This window comes from Salarias fasciatus, chromosome 14 (genome assembly GCF_902148845.1).
Source record: "Salarias fasciatus chromosome 14, fSalaFa1.1, whole genome shotgun sequence".
Lineage (NCBI taxonomy): Eukaryota > Metazoa > Chordata > Actinopteri > Blenniiformes > Blenniidae > Salarias > Salarias fasciatus.
Genome location: NC_043758.1, coordinates 34,928,785 through 34,949,196, shown reverse-complemented (window position 1 = coordinate 34,949,196; position 20,412 = coordinate 34,928,785). Strand labels below are relative to the sequence as shown.

The following is a 20,412-nucleotide window of genomic DNA, read 5'->3' as shown; positions in this document are numbered from 1 at the left end:
TCAAAACCCGGTAAGTAACGCACACTGTGCTTCCCTCTTTTTTGGTAAAGACCAAATCTCTGGTGTGAGTTATTTATTTCCTCTGCCAAACACCCTGCGCAGTCGGCCTTCACACCTACAATATAGCTTTCCAGGTAGTGTCTTTTATAAGATATAATGGCGAGAGTCTGGGCTGTGGAACGGAGTGTTTTTTAGGCGCGGCGAGGGGTCCCTCCTCGTCCATTAGAGCCGCTTCCACAACACAAAACAAGCCGACCTGGCGCAGGCAGAAAGAGGCAGCTGAGAGACGTGTTCGATGAAGAAGTGCCGTTTCTCACGGATAGCAGGTCTGAGGCGCAAACTGCTAACTGGGCGGCGTGTTGGCTCCAGTGCGGCTCTGAGCGGGGCAGCAGGACCGTCCCGGCGTGCGTCACGTGGCAGCAGTGTGTTTTGCACATGCGAGTGAGGCTCCACTCAAAATGTATTTTTAAATATCAAACAGCTTGACAGGTGGTAAAGAGTTTCCTTTGAGCCTTTTGGATTCACATCAGTGGCAATAAAGTTCCAATAAAATTTCAATAAAAATTCCTGGAATGGAATCCACTCCTCCGTTGGCCACATTGATCACCAGTGACAAAGATTGCAGTGTTTGATACTTAAACAGATTTGAGGCGGAGCGCTTTTGTCCCCAGATTTCAAGTGACACCGACATAAATGTTAGACAATCTACAGTATCATGGAGATGAGAGACAAACTGAGCCGGGCTTGAATCCAGGCCACCGCATGCTGTGATGGAAAGTTTGAGATGATCAGGCAACAGCGACACAGAAATGGTGTCTCCCTAATTGTTATTATTATCACCGCTATTATTATGCCATTAACCGAGTTTTCATCTGATCTGGTTTGGATAAGCTCGCCACGCTTCCCGTCGCCAGATCAGTGAAGTTTTCAGGCTGTGTTTGGAAAGCATGCAAGCGGTCAAATCGATTTCATGAACTCTGATGAGATCATTCCTTGGGGTTTTTTTTTTTTTCAAAAAGAAACTGGGAAATTTCTCAATAAAAAGGCGAGATTTGATTTCAGAGGAATTTCTTTTATGTCGTATCTGGAGGCATAGTTTGTAACACTACTCTAGTGCATTTCTGTGCCACGTGGATTTCATACCTGATAGATCCTGTTTAGATGTGCCTGTAGGAAGAAAATGTAGCGCATGTAATGGACTGGCTCCAGAATTCCTCCATGAGCTTAAAGTATATCTCTCAAGCAGTTTCACCCTCATTACCTCACAAGTGTAGCAAGACACCAAGACTTTGGAGAACCAAGCCATGTGGGCAAAAGATGCACCAGAATACCGAGCCGGTATTCAATGACTCCGATGGTTTGGAAACATGTGCACGATGTTACCAAGGGAACAAACAGTATTAGGATGTAATGGAAGGCAAGAAGCCGGCGTTTCGCCACCGCAGCGCCAAAGCAAATTGAAAAGATGGCAGCGGATTACCCACTGAGAAGAGTGATTTTTTAACAGTTTCGTATTTAAAAATTTCAATCACTGGCATGAGCAGAATAATGGCAACAGTGATTGAAAATGCTCAGCCGACACTTGACTATTCAAGTGTCATTCTTGCAATTACAATAAGAAGCAGGCAAAGTTTAATTGCTTATCTTTATTGACGTGCCTATTTTGGGAAGCCGGTGTAATTGGGTTTCTGGTGCGGATTTTCTTGAAGTTTGGGTAGAAGAATCTAATTGTGCTCCATAATATTGGCTGATTATCGCCGAGCTAATTAGCTGAAATCCACTGGGCCATCTCAAAGTAGCTGCTAATTTCAGGTAAAAGACCAGCAGTACAAAAAACTCTTGCTGAGGGTTTTCAGCAGTGAACCTGCACAAAGGCCCCCCTACCTGCACGTAATCAATATAACACATGGATTTAGTTCAAGGTTATTCAATTTTTCCCCTTTGCTCACCAGTGTCCTGCAGGTTTGAGTTTCTCCCTGGTGGTTAGTACTAACTGTGTCCCAGTTCTGCTTCATACGCTCATGCACGACCGCGAAGGAGCTGCCATGAAAGAAATGAACTTTTTTCTTCTTGTACAAAAAAAAAAAAAAGGAAGACATCAAGATCGCAGGAGAAACCAGCTTCCACTGAACTAAAACTTCAATTTCCAATTCAGAGTTACTGCAAACTGCACAAAATTCGTGTTTTCAAGGATTACTTGACACAGCTTCCCTCTTTATTCTTTAGTTATGAGGGTTTCCCAGTGTGTACAGATTTTTTTTTTTTTAAAAAAACTGACATTTAGACTCAGGCAGTGTTCCCACTTGGGGTGCAGTTCACTGATATGAACAAAGACTGAAGAAAGAAAAAAGGCTGAATGTGGTTTATTTTGCTCTCGCAGTGGCATTTTCTAACACTGGACCAAAAATGTGAATAAAACAGAGGCTGAACAGCTGTTTTATTCTGTGACTTCCTAGTTTGTGCACGGCTACATGGAACAATATGTCGGATTACTTGATCGCCAACAAAATGTAAAAAAAAAAAAAAAGAGTCAAAGCAGAAAGAGGAATTCCTCTATCTGTGCAAAAATCTAACTCAACTGCAGTATCACGACATGCTTTTGGTTCCTCGAGGCTCTTTGCTCTGCACCGCCAGTCAGCTGCAAACCAATGAGCTGTCAGGATCTTTAAATGGAGCGCACTAACACAATAAACGTACCGGGGTCCATTTCAACCGGACCACACGTAGCGAGCGTGAACACACCCCTCATCTAAAGCAACAGGGACACTGAGTTTCTCAGTCATTACCTGAAACAAGAAAAAAATAAAAAATAAAATAAAAAAGTCCTTGCAGGACACTGGTGGCGAGCTCAGAGAGTTCTTTCCCACCGCCGCATCCATTTTACCTGCTCTCCTTCTGTGAAGACGCGGTCGCCGTAGCTCCAGCTGATGGTGGGAGTCGGATCTCCTGAGGCTTCGCAGGTCAGCGTCACCTGCTCCTCCATCTCCGAGGTGCTCTGGTTCACGATGTACGTGATCTTCGGCTTCACTGTAGGACAGGAGAACGGAGGCGTGACTTGACAGGAAGGTGTCTCGGCAGCACAAAGTAGAACACAAGAAGTAAAAGAGCAACTTGGCGGATTTGGGAAGAGTTCAAAGGGAGGCTGAGGATCAGCGGCTGACAGGTGAGGGGGATTTTTTTTTTTCTCTTATGGCAACAAAAAGTGTATTTAAGCTTTCCGGGTCCCCAACAGGGGCGAGGCGGCGATAACCATGTGCGGATGCAAACGTAATTTGTGTAATAATTTATTGAGCCTATCTCAAAGGAGCCGGCCTTCGTTCTTGTTTACAGTTATGAGCAAACTGTCAAGTTCCAGCACACCTGAGTTCCCCGGAAAGCGCAGCGGGGTGCCCGAGCGCCGGAGACACGAGCGCAGCCGAACAAATTGAAGAGCAGCTTCTGAAGCGCGCAGTCAAGCATTGCTCTGCGGACTCGTCTTTTCCATTTCACTCCATGAAGGATGAACGCATGGATTAGGCAGAGCATTTGATAGAGCGTAAGCTTTTTCAACAACAACACGGCGACGTTAATTTTAAATATTCAGCGAGACGAAATTAAAAAAAAAAAAAAAAAAAAAAATCCAAAAACAGTTTGTTGTTTAAAAACCATTATTGGTAATTATTTGATGAACAAAGCAACAGCTGTGGTTTGTATTTGTTTTCCCTAATTAAATACTTGCATATGTAGCATCTGAAGGTGTGAATAAACTGCAGGATTGGAATCCAGGCTGGTATTCTTTAAAGAGGCTGTGTGAGCCCTGACCGATTGCAGTCCTTTGTTCATTAACGTCGGATGCTTGGGAGACAGCGCTGAGAGAGAGAGAGAGAGGGAGAGAGAGGATCCTGGACGAGCACAAACAAATAATACGCTGCCAGGCCTCGCAGCTACCGCCGCTCACATATTGTGTGCATTCAGAGGTAATCAGTGCAGAAACCATTTGCTTCACTAATGTCACCCTGCTTTAAAGCCACGAAAATCTACTCTCTCAGTCTGAATCGTACTTTGAGGTTTTATGATATGAGAGAACATGCGGTGATCTGCATGTTTTGGCCATTTCACACAAGAAAATAAAACCATTTTTTGTTTCTGTCTGCCGCCTGTTACCTTCAGCTGAATCCTAAAAGCTGCCGGTTCAGGCACCTCAAGTATTTCTAGGGTCAAATGTTTGATCGATAATAGTGCTGCTCTTTCTTTTATATTTAGTTATTAATCATAAATGGTGTGAAGCATTTTTCCTTGAAGCCCCCCTGGTACGCTAAGACAGGCTGTCAGCCCTAATACGCCCACTCTCAGCAACGTACAAAAGCAGAAAACCTCCGAAATAAACGCTACGGGCAGCTTTCCCAGGTTCCTGGAGATTGGAGGAATTGGCTGATGTTTCGTTTTTTCTTTTACATGTGCGAGTGCTCAACCCTGCAGTCCTCTCTGTGACCTTTGGCACCGCCGTAAAGGGGAACAACAGTTAAACAGATATACATCATGTGTGTTAGACAAGACCAGTGGAATGATGAGTCGAAATGTATTCTGGATCAACATGTTTCATCATGGATGGTGTGATGATCTGTTGAACTCACAGACTAGGTGGGATATGAGCATCTGCTGGCGAACAGACATAAGACTGACTAGCAGCAGCAGCAGCAGCAGTCTTTGTCCCGCGCAGGTTAACATCAAATGCTTGAGTTGAACGCAGTTGCACTTTGTTCCAGCAGAGTTTTTTTTTTTCCCTGACACAGCCTATATGCTGCTTTGTTTTAATCCTGGAGATCAAAGTACTGCCAAACTGCAGCCATCTCTCCAACTTCCCACTGCACAGTTTCATAGCTGCAGCCTACCCGAGCAGTGCTGCGGGGAGGGGGACTGCTCCCTGACGCCTCTGCAGCACCAACTAGTGGCGGGATGCTGCACGACAGTCGAGTGAACTACATCAACCAGTACGGAGCTTTTTAGTCCAGTCATTCTCAACCGTTTTCCTGAGTAACCCAAATTTTAACCCCCCCCTCCAAAAAAAGTTGAAGGTAGGAAGTTGAAATACAGCTTCTTTGTTAAATTCAGTAAAGTTCCAATAACTCTTTGGGCTGACACTCCGTCTGGGGGGGGGTTTGGTGGACTGGTGTCACTTCAGCTTGCAGTTTCAAACTTTCATCCTCCAGTTTTTCTCTGCAAAAGATAAATTCAGCTCTGATTTTGCTCATATTCCATCAATGTAATGCTGGGGTACACTATTTTTTTCCCTTTTCGACTGATTCATCTTTCTATTTAGCTGGACATGACGCCATTTTTGATCAAAACATTTACACCTTTGATGTAAGTGCCTAAACTTCGTAGTTTTGTGACATAAATGAATACATACACATATTTTAAGACATAAAAAAAGCTATGGAAGGGTGGAGTGGGTGGAGGCTGGTCGCCAGTCCAACACAAGGCAAACACACACACATCCTGTGGTCAATTTAGACACCAATTTAAAACCAGAGGAAAACCTTGGCTCACACAGACACAACATGAAACGTCCCCACTCACTCTGTATTCATGCAGTAAATATAAACAACCAAACACAGCAAAGGCCAGCACTTAAGACTGACTGATTCAGGTTCAGCAGAAAGTCCACAACAACACCGGAATTCCATATTTACAGTTTTAATAAGCGGTGGTAGACATTCGTAATGAAACACAGCGCTCGTCGCAAATTGACGTGAGGGAACCGCAGCGCTGAGAGGGTGAGAAAACATTTGCGATAATGAGGTAAACAATGTGTGTTAAAAGCCATCCCGGGTATTTTCATGACAACCGTTCACCTGTTGAGCTCTATGGAGCCGAGAAAATAATCTGCACCTGTTAGCCCAGGGAAGAAACCCACTGACACGACAGCAACTCCAACCGCGGCTGGGAATGAAATCACCGCTATTGAGACGGCGGAACAGCGAGCTAGGAAGAGAACAAAATCTTCAAAGAGTTGCGCTGTGCTCATCCCACTTGGCCGGCTCTGAAAATCCTTCACCATGAAACAATCACAACCCACAGCGAAACAACACCTTATCTTGTACGCCTTAGAAAACAGACACAAAACCCATACTATTGTTCTTCCTCCGCCTCCGCGCTCATATACATCACTCCCACACGGTTGGAACCGCTTCGTATTGCTGGTACTGTACGTATATGAGAGACTGCGCCTCACCGAACACTTTCAGGCTGAGCTCCTTCTCGCTCTCCCCAGCCTTGTTCCTGGCGATGCAGGTGTACTCTCCTTCGTCCAGTTTGGAAACGTCCGTTATCGTCATCTCCGAGCCGTCTTCATTAAAGCTGTACTTCTGCCCGGCCTCCAGCTCCACTTCATTCCTGCAGAATGGGAGGATTAAACAATACATTCATCTCACATCATCAATTTCAGAGGCCATTCTTCACCTGCGTCAGCCTGCAAGGCTCAAAAAAAGAAGAAAAAAAAAAATTAATCCCCAGGTCTTTACAAAATATAGTCGTTTCTCGATCACTGAAGGACAAAGGGAGGAAGACCACTGATGAAGAACAACTGAATCCCGCAAAACATTCAGACTGCAGCCTTTTGGATATTTCATATTTACAGTTGATATCGACAGAATTTCATCTGATCCTGCAGGAAAAACAGGAGTTTGTCACCGTTTCACATCCATGTAAATAAGAACATTATTTCGGCGTCCTTGACTCGACCGAGTGTGATCATCTGCTTTGTGACTCAGAGCTTTTTAAACAAATCGCACTGTGAAAATGTGACAAATAACAACCGAAAAGCAGGTTCAAGAGTGGCTGCCCGGCCGTGTGAGTGTGAGTGTGAGTGGTCTACAGAGTTACCTGCTGTCTTGGAAACGAGATGAACAGTCAGAGTTTAACAAAGCAGGAGCCTATCAATGGCTGCATTCAGGGACACTGAATAGAGCGGCCATTGTGGCCATGCACATCCTCAGGTTTCACTGTTTATGTGTACCTTAGACACACTGTGTTTAAGTATCGTATTGCTATGAATAAATCAGACAAGAGAATATCCCAAATAACCTTGGCTGTCTCCCTGTATAACAAGCACACTGGAGTATCAGCACCTTGAGCTCAGGTTGATTGAGACACTGCATGTCATATTCCTGCATACAGACATCGTTCAGGGTGTGGATTTGCTGCCGCGGGATTTATATTTTACCGTGTTAGAATCGCCTGACCGCGTGAACAGGAGCCGAGGGTAGAAACTGAGGAAGAAAACAAACCGAACCTGCAGACTATTTTTAAAGCGTAACCTGTACTTTCTGTAGGAAGGCTGTGTATTTTCACTTCTCGATCGATCTCCCTGACTTTCAGCTCATGATATTGTGCGAGCTTCAAACAGGAAACAAGTCTCCGTGTGGTTCTGCAGCTCTTCTCCTCAGCTTCATCGCGACGGCTAAGTCTAATACGGTCTACAGTTTCTCATCATTTTGAAAATTGGAGTGTTGTCTCATTACAAAAACAAACAACAGCGCCAACTAGTGGCTCAACATAAACTCTACATGGTTTTCGGTGTTTCTGCCGTTGCCGTATAAACGGATGTGGTTTTCTTCTGCCTGTTCAGAGCTCGTTTTGTCTCCCTTAGATCTGGTGAAATCAGAGTTTCAATATCTTCTCTGAGGATTTCGTCTTCTCGTCCTGCAGATAGCGACTGTCAGCAGGGATGCCCGCCTATCACTGAAAGTAATTATTAGCCACTCTCCGTGCGTATTGTAATTATAGTTGCTAATTCAGTTTGCTGATCTGGTCCATTTCATTTAGCTCGTAAATGTGGATGTATGAGTCACTGCACTTTCTGCTTCCGCCGCATTCATCATCTCCGAGCGGAAAACATGACTGAAACTTATTTTCTTCACCCTTTGAGCCGGTGAGCTTCACGACACTGTTTTCTTTCAAATGAAAGGCTGAAGAGTGCATCCTTCTGAAGGTGGATGTAATCTTTAAGATAGCATCGGGGAAATGCATCCCAGCAGAGACATTACTGAAGGCAGGCTTTCTGCAGACGTGTGTGATGTTGGGGGAAACACACTCGCGTTTGTGTTCGCTTGATTCGTATATGTAGAACACACACAGCTCATTATTTTTGATTAGTCCTGCCTCATTAGCCTGCGACTGCCAGCCATTACCTCTCCTGACGTAACGTGTCAACAGGCCTTTGTGTGGTTGGTGACAATCGGCATTGTGAAGTGAAACCACAGCGCCGTGGCTCACTGGATCAAAATATTACTCTGTATGCTTCTCATCATCCAGCTCGCTGACAACTGTCTGATTACTAATTAAATTTGGTTTAAGACATTTTCATTGAAAGTGAAATGTCTTGAGGATGATTTTACATACACAATTATGTAGCCTTCAAAATGAAATCTGATCTGGTGGAAGCGTCGGGCCAGAATTCAGATGTGCTCCGTTCGTCCGGATGTGAGACGGCGGTGGGTTTTCTTTCTTCTTTCTTTCTTTTTTTTGGGCGGGGGACCAAATCTTGTTTTTTTTCTGAGATAGGAAGATAATAAAAACACATGGAGTAAAACAGCCATTTAAAAGGCAACTCCTGTTGTGTCCGTGTTGAATTCAGCTTTACAGCCTGTTCCTCACACGCAGACCTCCTGCCTCAGTGATCCGGTTCCTCCCGCTCCCCGCAGAACACAACATCCTCACTGCCATCCAAAGGAACTGCTCTGCCTGTACTGCGTGCTTTGTCCCGCCCAGCTGCAGGTTTCTTCACCGCGACAGAAAAGCAGAGGCGCGTTTGTCTCTGCAGCTTTTACCTCGTCCAGGTCACCATGGGTTCAGGATAGCCGTCAACCGCGCAGGTCAAGATGGCAGGCTGCCCGACATCTGCTGTGGCATTTACCTCCGACTGCCATATCCTGATGGTCGGGACCACTGTGGCACAGAGAGGCGTATAAATACCGCAACACAGCGCGGGAGAGAGGCTCGCATATGGACAGACAGTCATACAGATATGAGATAGACGGCGAGAAGAAAAACAGGAACAGAAGCTGTGACAAATTCAGAACACTTATTTTAGGCACACTCATTTGCTGGGCTCAGAAGTTGCAGGAAACAGACTTCATTAGCATGGAGCATCTTTGATACACGGTTGCTCTGGGCAACTGTTTTCCACATTGATGCCGAGCCTGGTCCGCCTCTGAGGATCTGCAGCTTTTTTCTAAGCATCGTGGGACACCTGCCGCACAAACAGGGACAAAAAAAAAAAAAAAAAAAAAGGACAGGAAGTGGAGTGTGTGTGTGTGTGTGTGTGAGGAAAAGAGTGCTAACCATTCACAACGACCTTGATGACACGCAGATCAATCTCGCCGCGAGTCATGAGGCGACCCTCGCAGGTATACAAGCCCTCATCTGTCTTCTTTATGCCGCGGATTTGAAGGTGATTGTTGCTCAGTAGCTTAAATCGGACTAAAAGGAAGCAGAGGATAAATCAGTGAGGAGGCTTGGCAACTTTACAGCAGCAGTGACTCAGTATTTAATGATAAACAGCTGTAGCCGAGCTAACAAGCACATTAAACAGCACAATAAATAAAGCAAACTCTTGTCTGAATTAATTGACCAGTGAAAGATTCGGTTTGATTACACAAACAATTCAACGGTGATGTCTCGAGTTTCTGACATGCCTGCTATGTTACTATGACAAATATATGAAAATGAGAACATCTGAATCCATTAGTGAGAGGTACGTGCTATATTTTTCTTAGACTGACAGATAATTTTAGCAGAGAGAGGCTGAGGAAACGCAGCTATTTTTTGGAGAGGGTTGCAATTTTCTCTTTGTCAAATTCCTATCAGTGTGTCTGACAGTCCTTCCACCAAAAGAGGAATATGGCTAAAGCCCCCATGAACTCCGTCAGTTCCAGATGAAATGTGAAACGAATAAATTTAATCATGTAATAATCCAGAATACTATTACAACCCACACATGAGCGCCTGTTATTATTTTCCGGTGAGCAACACCAACACCACCATTCGCATTATTATATTGCTCTGTGTCAGGGGGTGAGTAGCAGGGTGTCAGTTGTATTTTCAAATTCAAAACCAAATTAATTTTTCCTCTGAAAAGCCCGGGCTAAACCCCGCAGAAGAATGGCAACAAAAGGAGGGCACGAGCAATTTCAAGTCTGTGATGGTGCTACATCTGCATATGCATTATTAAGCAGCTTGTCTTTGGGTGTCTCTGTGCTTTCATTATGAACGTGCGCTCTATCTCCAAGAAACTCACAGTAAATTACTGACACTGCCACCCAGGCTTTAGGGACGGATGTGATGTGAGCTCTGTTTTTAGATTTCACTCCTGAAAACTGCAGCCTTACAATCGAACTGGGTTACAGTCGCGTTCATTTTTACACAGCTGAGTTATAGATTTTATGAAACGCAGCATCGAGTGAACAGGATTATATTAAGCAATGTATCTTGTTTTTGATCTAATTCATATGAGCTTTGCATTGCTCTCTTGTGGGGCTTGTTGAGTGCTGCACATTCAGACGCGTGGCGATGACCCTGGGTGGCGTTCCAGCATCAAACGTGCTCTCTGCACTCATCTGAAGCACCTTGTCTTTTTGAAAAATGCAGTTTTGAAGAGGCCAGGAATGTCCGTGTGATGGAAATGTGATGGCGGCGTTGTACTTGTAAGAACTTTTGTCTGTGTAGTTATAAAGACGAATTCGTCGGAGCACGGGAAGATTAGAGAAACCTTCAGAAGTGAATACATTAACACACCCGATCACAGCTGAAATCAATATTCTGAGAAGCCTCACCGTCTTTCTCCATTTGTATCTTTGCGCCTTTGTATTTCCAGATGACGGTGGGGGGAGGTGAACTGACCACGTCACACACGATGTTGGCGTTGTCTCCTTCGTTGAACTCCTGGGGCGAGGGCGCGTTGGTGAAGGTGATTCTTTCTGCAATCAAACAGGAATCGCATGTTTTATTCAGCTGCACAAACATCAATAAATCCCGAAGAAGGAAATGTGTTTTATTCCCTTCCTTCCTAAGCACGGCTACATCTATTTAAACTCTCTATAACATGATTTCAAAGTTCACCTCCATCTAAACATCCTCCCCTGACGGTTCCACTGAGTGATCTGCAGTCGTTTCCAGAACTACCCGGCTAATCGCTCGGAGCTGTTCGCGGCATAAAGAGCCGGATTGTTAAATTACTGACTGGAATCAGGGTGCGAGCTAAAGAGCTACATTCAATTTCCCCTCTCAATAGAGACTAAACATACCAGCGCGGACTGAGACATAATGCGCAGCTCATTTGTGGAAACGAGTAACAAAACTTTTCATGTAGCATCGACTCCCACGGAACTCATTACCTGCAGGGGCCACACGTAATGATCTCGCAATATGTGTTATTATTTATTTCTATTACAGGAGGTGACACTGCAGTAGATGTGCAAATTGCTGCTTCCTTTCTTCTTGCTGGCGTGTGTGAAACCGCTGAGACCAGAGCTTGATGACACTGTCTGAGTAAAAGTGAGCAATCGCAGCACTTTCAGTCCCGATAGAACATGTAATGACTGAAAAGTGCCAATATATGTTACAGTATTCATAAATAATGTAAACGATGTGAGCTGGTGAATGGTAAAATTAGGCGAAAACAAAATTAAGTAAGTTATATATTTTGAGTGGGATTACTGTGAATACTTCATTTGTAATAGGATAGAAACACTTTATTAATCCCAGAGGAATTTTTGTTCACAGTGTTACTCCACACAGAATTAATAGAGTAGAAAGGCAAATATCAAAGAAGACAGGATGCAATTAAATAAAATTGCCACGTAAAGGCTTTACAGTGACTAATACAAGCACGGCAGGGGTGAAATTAGCAGAAAATAAAGCAAACACGAATTACGAGAGAAGTTATATTATCTCTTATGGCTTATATCAAGTACCAAAGTGTAACAGTTATTTTTTTTTTTTCCATATTTAGAAGCAGGTGAGAGATACTTCAGTATATCACATATTTAATGGTTAACTTTCTACAGCTGATTTGGAAGAAATGTGAAAAAATAATAAGAATCTTAATATAAATGGCCACTTAGCGTATAAAAGGTTAAACAATACTAATAATGATGTTAAAAAATCTATTTTCTCAGAACATATTGAGCCAAAAACAACAGTTTATTAAATAACAAAAAAGACTGGAAACTTATTCCGTATGAAGAAACACAAGCCGGCATTGATTTTAACATGTAATGTCTACATGGACGATCAGATCTAATAGAAAGTCCAAATCAGCAGTGGAATAACAAGAGGAAAGTTCTGTTCGGAGCAGGATTTCATCTCTGATGGACAATTGCTGATGCTTGGCATTCATGGAAAATAAAAGCCATTACTCATGAGAACTGCACAACAGACAGGATCATTAAGCAGCCCTCTAATGGTCTTCCGACCGTTTATTGAACTGATGAAAAATCCATCCTCACTTGAAAAGAAAAAGAGTAATGTGTTGCCCTTGAGCAGTCAATAAAATACTATGAGTTCAATAAACAGGGCTCTCTTTTTCCTCTGCGATCATGCCGTTGTATAATTTGGAGAGCGAGGTGTTCAAGGTGAGCGGCAGCCTTACGGAATATTTTCACTTTGACGGTGGACTCCGCTTGCTGGTTGCCGGCGGTGGCGACGCACTTGTACGTCCCCGCGTTGTCGGCCCCGGCTTTGTAGAGCGTGAGGGTGGAGGATGACTCATCGTTCCGGGTTACCGTGATGTCCGGCCTGTTCGGCTCTATCCTGTCCCCGCTCGGCCCGTACCAGTCTATGTGCTTGGCGACGCCTACAACTGAGAGCGGCGGAGAGAGCAGCGGATGTGAGAACAGAGCATGCCGGAGTCAACCTGTGGCCACAGACGGAATGCCGGAGGTGGCAGTTTATGTATTTGATCTGTGAACGCAAACAAGAAGTCAGAAAAATAACACGGAAACACAGAAGCCAATAACATCGGCCATGTTTTTTACCCCTTTTTCTCATGAAGAGACAGAAACAAATAAGATTCAAACTGAAAACAGTTCAACAAAACTATCAAGAACAGAATGTAATGTAATGCAGCCAAACGTGGAATTGCTCCAAAGGGTCACAACTCCATTCAAGAGAACATTTCAACTGTAAAAAGGTACAAAGTATGAAAACGTAAAAGAAGATTTAGTCAAAACTTACCTTCACACATGAAGAATTTGGACTCTCCGAGACTGATCTCACCCTGAGTCGGCGTGATCTGCACTTCCAGTGAAACTACGACACAAACGAGAAAACCACAACATAACATCAGAAACACAGAGATCAAAAAGACAGAAGCATGTTCCACAGTGTGAAGTCTGATAAATTCCTCCAGTTCCAGACCATCTACAGACACGATCTCAGTGATGTGAATTTTTTTATTTTCAGTCATTCAACTGAACTCCGGTTCACTAATTACCAGGAAGTGAGCGGACTTCTTAAGTGTAGCTTTGTGATTTGTTTGTTCTCTATAATTGAGATTCCAACTGCAGTTTGTACCAGCAGCTTTTACAGTCCCAAGTAGACCTTCTCTTTAATTATTTAAGGCACTGCAGGATGAGGTGTGGCGGAATTTTGTTTGTAATAAAGAGGAAATGCACATTTGAGCTGCGTCTGCAAAATAAAGTAAATGGCTTGAAAGGGACTGGAGACCAAATCATACTGATAAATGTGGGCTTGGAAAGTGACGGTAGTTGTGATCAGATAGTCCATTATTCAACTGATTGAGTGACTCCAGTTGTGTGTAGAGCTGCATGATCTCCCATCTGCGTGTGTGTGTGTGTGTGTGTGTGTTGCTTTCCTGTGAGGACTGTGTTAGCCCTGTGATAGACCGACAGCCGACAGCCTGTACTCTGCCTTTCACCCAGTGTCAGCCGGGATTGATTCCAGCTGCAATACAACTCGAGCTGCTGCAGCAGACGGACGGAGGTATTGATGGAAAAGTTTGGTGCAACTTTAATCATCTGTGCCTGTAGGTGGCGGCATCCACATTTTTCAACGCGCGTCAACGTTTTCGCCGCAAACGAGGAGGCAGCTGGAAGCCGACCCCCGTGGAGAGCTGCGCACGCGCACGTCAGGAGACGCACGGTGTAAGTGTTGGCCCTTCAAGCCCCGTTTCTGAAGAAATGGTCATTTCCTATTCGTCTGCCGCCTGCAGTCTTCCTTTCCTTTCAAAAGGAATAAAATCAAGCCCGCACTGCAATTACTCAGTTTAAATTCAGCGGCTGGTGAGAATCAGCACCGCGCTCCAAACGTACCTTCAGAGAAATTATTTTTACAACGCTTTCAAAATTTCTTAGAAATCACGCTGTCTGGCTGGCTAGATAAATGCACTGTGTCTCTGGGTGAGATCCTGCACTTAATCAGAGAGTGGATGAATAAGACACATTTCTATTATCTGACACGGACTGAAGTATGGCCTGAAACACTTCTGTGCCTAATTAGAACAAAGCGTCACTTGTTTCCTGCAGAAGCTCCCAAGGGAGCAGTCAGGGTTGACTAAGGAGTGTGACTAAACGGGCCCAAAATGCTGCTCTCCATTATTCAAGCGGGGAAGGGGCCCGTGCGAACGTCTGCGCCGCAGCGGAGGTCACGGCGAGCGGGGACACGCGGGGTCGTCCAGCGACACCAGGGAACAAGGGCAAGGAAGTCTAATCACAACGTCTGCAGCCGGAAGGCAGAGTGATTTCTGCAAAGACAAATCTTGGACAGAATGTGCGGACATTGATTTATTTCAGACAGCCACTTTCGAGACTTTTCAAAAACTGACATTCGCTGAAATATGAAAGCTTCACCCGTGAATGGAAGCTCAGCCAAAGGTTAAAGAACACCGAATCCTTTGCTAATCCCACGTTCTTCGTCTTTATTAAACTAGAACATTGAAACTGTGTCAGGACTTTGCTCCGTTTAATTCACTAAATCAGATTTTAATTGGAACTCTTTCACCTAATTTCTTCTTTCAGATTTGTCTGAGGATGGCGGGATGGTGACGCGGAGGGCACGTTCGCCTCACAGCGAGAAGAACCCAGGTTCAGTTCTGTGCTGGAGGAGTTTTCTGTCTGGAGTTTACCACTTCTCTCTTTGCATGTTTAATTTTAATCAGAGCCAAATTCCCTCGTGTAAATCGCTGTGGGTATCCATGTTCACGGCTGCCTGATTAAAATGATGTTCCTGTCACCCTTTTATTTCCATATCGTCCTGATCTATTAAGGCAAGGAGTCCACCAGACCTCTGGAGCGTTTAGCGCTGGTAGCTGTGAGATATTCGCTCTGGAATCCAGAATCAGAATTCAGAGGTCAAATCAAGACCTTAAACTGATGGTTGCGTTCGTCAAACCACTCTAATTATCCTGATGGCTGAGACAGATCAATGACGCCATTTCCATGGAGAAGATGTTCATGTTCTGCACTAGTGATTAGGGAGCTGGTCGGGGTGAAAGTAACATCCAGATGGATGGGAGGAAGGTTTCCTGTCTGAATACAGTCCAAGCCATCACACTGCTTCTGCTGGCTTGCCTTCTTTCCATGATGCATCTTGGTGTCCTGTGTGACTTAGGTAAGCTGCCTACACGCAAACTGAATGGATAAAAAAAAAAAGGGAAAACAGTCAGAATTTGCCACAGTAAAGTTTTGGAATCGCTGTCCCTGGAAGATATTGTGTGCATTGCATCAGATTTTAAATGCTAATTCCGTAGCAGAAGCTCTGTAGCAGGCAGCACTCTAGAGGGTACTGTGCACAGTGAGCTCCGCATGTTCAGTCTCAACGTTTACCTTTATCTGTTTGAAGCTGTTACCTTCGACTCAGTAGCGTGGAAGGTCCTGTGTCTCCATTATCTTCACAGGACGGCCAAGAAAAGAGGCTAAACATTGTCAGGCAAGCCTGAGTGTTGCCAGTTAGCACAACTAGTAGCAGCAGTAGCCGTCGGTTGCTGCAGGTTAACATAAAAAAAAAAATTAAAAAAAAAGGTTTCCATGAATGTGGTTGTCCATTGCGCCAGTGGAGTAACAGTAACTCGTTTTTGCTCTTACCCTGGTTTTCATTTTACACTTTAATGTACTAACAAATCCAGCTGGCTTAACAGAGCAACATCTCTGTATTTCAGACTGCCGTGTGCTGTGAGCCAGACGACCGCTGGCTGATGCCTGTGGAGCCCCAACTGCATGAAAGTTAAGCTGTGGACGGATGAAATGCTCACCAGCTACTACATCTGGAGAAAACCGGCAGATCTTTAATGCTTTAGCCAACTAGTCTCACGCATCCCGGCTGGTCTTTTACGTGTGATAAAGGGAAAACGTGAAATATGCTGTTGACAACGGCAGCTATAGTCTTGGACCCCGATCTGGAAAAGCCTGCTCTTTCTGGTTAAAAATTTATAAAGCAAGCTTTGCAATGATTGACTTCCAAGGACTGTAAACAAAATGTAATTAGCGAGGGTTATAGCTCTGCAGAACAAAGTCTTTACTACAGTTTCCTTCAGTACCACTTGGATTTATAATGTGGAAATCACAGCTGCTGGCATCGTCTGATTATTTTAAGTCAATGTACCACAAAGCTTTTTAATCGATGGTTATGAAGGTTTTTATTTTTAAATGAGTCCAACTATTTTCATTTTCATCATCCGTACTTGATGTTCAAAGTGACGGAACATCAAACTCTGACATCGGCGCTCAGATTTCTGTCTGCTACGAGACACTAATGAGAACAATGTTATGCTAATTTTACAGAGACGGTTCATGGATTTAGCTTTTTAATTGGACTGTGAAAAAAAAAATGTGGTTGGTATTCATTTAAGCAAACAACCATTCAACTCTTCAGCAGAGGATGTAAACTGATGATGATTGTTCAAGTCGAGAAATTTATTTTTATGGCCCATTATCACACTCCGTACATGAAAGTGTTTTACAACCGGAATAGTTTCCAACATAAGCAGAGCTAAGTCAGCAAAACATCCTAAACCCACAAAAAAAAAAAAAAAAAAAAAAAAACCATCTCAAACAAGGATGAGAAGCCTCAGCCTTTCAGGGGAATAAAAACACAAAAATCAGACCACAGAGATCAGAGGGAGAAAAACCAAAACAGGTTCAGCACTGACGTGATGAACCCTCTGATAACGAGTCCAATACAGTGAGACGGTTCACTGAAGGTTGAACGGATAAGCCCCAGAGATAAAGCCATGAAAAGAGCTTGTGTCGGGGGAGGGGGGGAGAAGTGGCAATTAGAAGGAGATGATGGTTTTACATTACAAAGCGGGAATGTCACAGAACCACCACCATCACAAGAATCTACTAATGTTAATCAAACTGACTGAAATAGGCAGACTCTGTGTGGGGAGACAATTATTTCCTCTGACATTTCTGCTGGGACGAGACAAACGGTGCAGTTAAGGAGGAGGGGAGATAACTAACCGAGGTTTTTCCTGTATTGTGTCACAGAAATGCAGATGCTGCAGAATCATTAATAACAAGCTAAAAGCCTACCGCAGCATTGTCTTTGAGGGGCGAATTAAGTGCAAAAGTAACTTATCATGTTTAAGTTTGTATGCCATTCAACACAGAGATTAATGCAACAGAACAGCCGTGTGAAACGCTTCCTCCCATCCCATTTATAATGAAGCCAGACCTGCATTACAAGCAGCCCTCAGTAGGGTGCATCAAATTGCAATGCAAAAATGAAATCCCAACATATGAATGAATGAATGAATGAATGCATTTGTTTCGAAGCACAGGAAAAACAACACAAAATAAATACACTGAACAATACTTAACACAAAATTCCCCACACTGGGCAGGGGAAAAAAACAGATTATATAGAAGTAGTATATAAGAAAAACAACAGAAGAAAAAAATAAATAAAAACTAGACATGTGTTGTATTCAATTTGATGAGTGTACCTCGAAAAGGAGTCTGATGAAGATAACTTATGAACTCCCACCCCTTGTCATCCTTCACATCTTTAGGTTGCCATAATTGATGAATTAAGTGCATTTAGTATAGACATATATACATACCTACATATACACATATATACATACATACACACACACACACACACACATATATATATATATATATATATATATATACAATGGGGGAAATAAGTATTGAACGCATTAACTGTTTTGTCATTACATTTATTTCCAAAGATGCAATTCATGTGACATTTCTTCCAGACACTGGTATTAACTCAAATAATCCACACATGAAAAGAAATCACAACATTCAAATCCATAAATAGTGATTATGTGGAATTAAGTGCAATAACACAGGAAAAAAGTATTGAACACTCTATCTGAGACTCGTTTAATACTTTGTGGAGAAGCCTTTGTTTGCAATGACTGCTTCCAGACGCTTGTTGTATGTATGAACTAATCGCCCACACTGCCCAGGTGTGATTTTTGCCCATTCCTCCGCACAGATTGTCTTCAAATCCTGAATATTCTTTGGTGCCCTCTGGTGAACCCTTATCTTTAGTTCTTTCCACAAATGTTCGATCGGATTTAAGTCAGATGATTGACTGGGCCATTCTAACACATTGATTTTCTTTTTTTTAAACCATTCGAGAGTCAACTTTGCCGTGTGCTTCGGATCGTTGTCCTGTTGAAAGGTCCAGCCCCGTCTCATCTTCATCATCCTGGTGGATGGCAGGAGGTTCATCTCAAGAATTTGCCGATAGATGTTTCCATTCATTGCTCCTTCAATTATGTGAAGTCTGCCAGTACCACGAGATGAGAAACAACCCCATGCCATGATGTTTCCACCACCAAACTTCACTGTTGGTATAGTGTTATTTGGGTGATGTGCAGTGCCATTTCTCCTCCAAACATGGTGTGTAGTATGACAGCCAAAAAGTTCAATTTTGGTCTCATCTGACCAGACAACATTCTCCCAGTATTCCACAGGCTTATCCAGATGCTGTTTAGCAAACTTTAGACGAGCTTCAACATGCCTTTTTTTGAGGAACGGAGTCTTGCGGGCTGAGCGTCCATAGAGGCCATGGCGGTGGAGTGCATTGCCTATCGTTTTCTCTGTAACACTTGTACCTGCTGCCTCCATGTCTTGCTGGAGTGCTTTCCGGGTGGTCCTTGGCTCTTTGAGAACTCTTCTGACCATCTTTCTGACTCCCTGGTCAGAAATCTTGCGAGGAGCTCCTGTGCGCGGCCTGTTGATGATAAGGTGATGCTTCTTCCACTTGCGGATAATGGCCCCAACGGTGCTTACTGGAATACTCAGATTCTTTGAGATAAGTCTGTAACCAGTTCCATTCTGATGCTGAGCAACAATCAGGCTGCGAAGGTCTTGAGAGAGCTCCTTGCTTTTACCCATCATGAGATGTGTCTTGTTTGACTACTTGGTGAAAAAACAACCTGTTTATAGGGCCATCAATTAGCACTAACCCAGCTGATGTTGGTTTGCACTTATAGGAAGTACAAAGACTAATTACTTTCAGGTGTGAGATGGTATGGTGCCTTTCCTTGACAAACTATACAGCTTTCCCATGGTGTGTTCAATACTTTTTTCCTGTGTTATTGCACTTAATTCCACATAATCACTATTTATGGATTTGAATGTTGTGATTTCTTTTCATGTGTGTATTATTTGAGTTAATACCAGTGTCTAGAAGAAATGTCACATGAATTGCATCTTTGGAAATAAATTGTAATGACAAAACAGTTAATGCGTTCAATACTTATTTCCCCCATTGTGTGTATATATATATATATATATATATATATATATATATATATATATATATATATATATATATATATATATATATATATATATATATATATATACACACAAATACACACACACATACATCCAAAAATGTTACTATTACCATTATCAACACCACCGCCCTTATCACATCTTCAACACATATCAACATATAGTGGAATATCACCAGTAATTATACTCAATATGTCAATAGTCAATGGTGCTAATAGTTTATATTTATCTTTATTTTAAGCATTAATTTTGCTAGTGCATAGCAGAGGTGAGATTTGTGATGTCAAAGGTCCAGGTGTTATGTGGACCTGCTGCCAGAGGGGGTCAGTCCTAAGGCAACAGTACCACCCTTTGCAAAGTGTCCTGTGCTGTGCATTAAAAAGACAAGAATTGGGAGTCTACTGCTCGGCGGTGGTGACCTCGCAACAGCAGAGCCCCCCTTGCCTGCCCTATACTAGAGATTTGTTGAGCGTAATATTTTTTATGTATTTGTTTAAGATTAGCACCATTATCATATCAATCTGATTGGGGTTGCATTTTGTTCGGACACACATAAAAATGATTTGTGCAAAGTTTTGGGGAAATTACTTGAGATTTAGAGGTGGAACACAGCATGTGAAAAATACCAAAT

General features: G+C 43.2%; 1 protein-coding gene across 13 annotated transcripts in view; it reads right to left on the bottom strand.

The window, feature by feature from the left end:
- The window catches only part of ncam1b (neural cell adhesion molecule 1b), an 80,909-nt gene that overhangs the window by 26,304 nt on the left and 34,193 nt on the right, over positions 1-20,412 (bottom strand). For 9 of the 13 annotated variants that reach the window (XM_030108496.1, XM_030108499.1, XM_030108497.1 and 6 more), the window contains exons 2-8: positions 13,216-13,290; positions 12,632-12,841; positions 10,815-10,958; positions 9,325-9,462; positions 8,811-8,928; positions 6,215-6,375; positions 2,885-3,027 (exon numbers count right to left, since the gene is read on the bottom strand). In XM_030108496.1, coding sequence (XP_029964356.1) covers positions 2,885-3,027; positions 6,215-6,375; positions 8,811-8,928; positions 9,325-9,462; positions 10,815-10,958; positions 12,632-12,841; positions 13,216-13,290 — 989 coding nt within the window. Of the gene's footprint in view, positions 1-1,143; positions 1,168-2,884; positions 3,028-6,214; positions 6,376-8,810; positions 8,929-9,324; positions 9,463-10,814; positions 10,959-12,631; positions 12,842-13,215; positions 13,291-20,412 lie in introns of all 13 variants that reach the window. The other 4 variants (XM_030108493.1, XM_030108495.1, XM_030108494.1 and 1 more) reach the window with 1 other exon arrangement.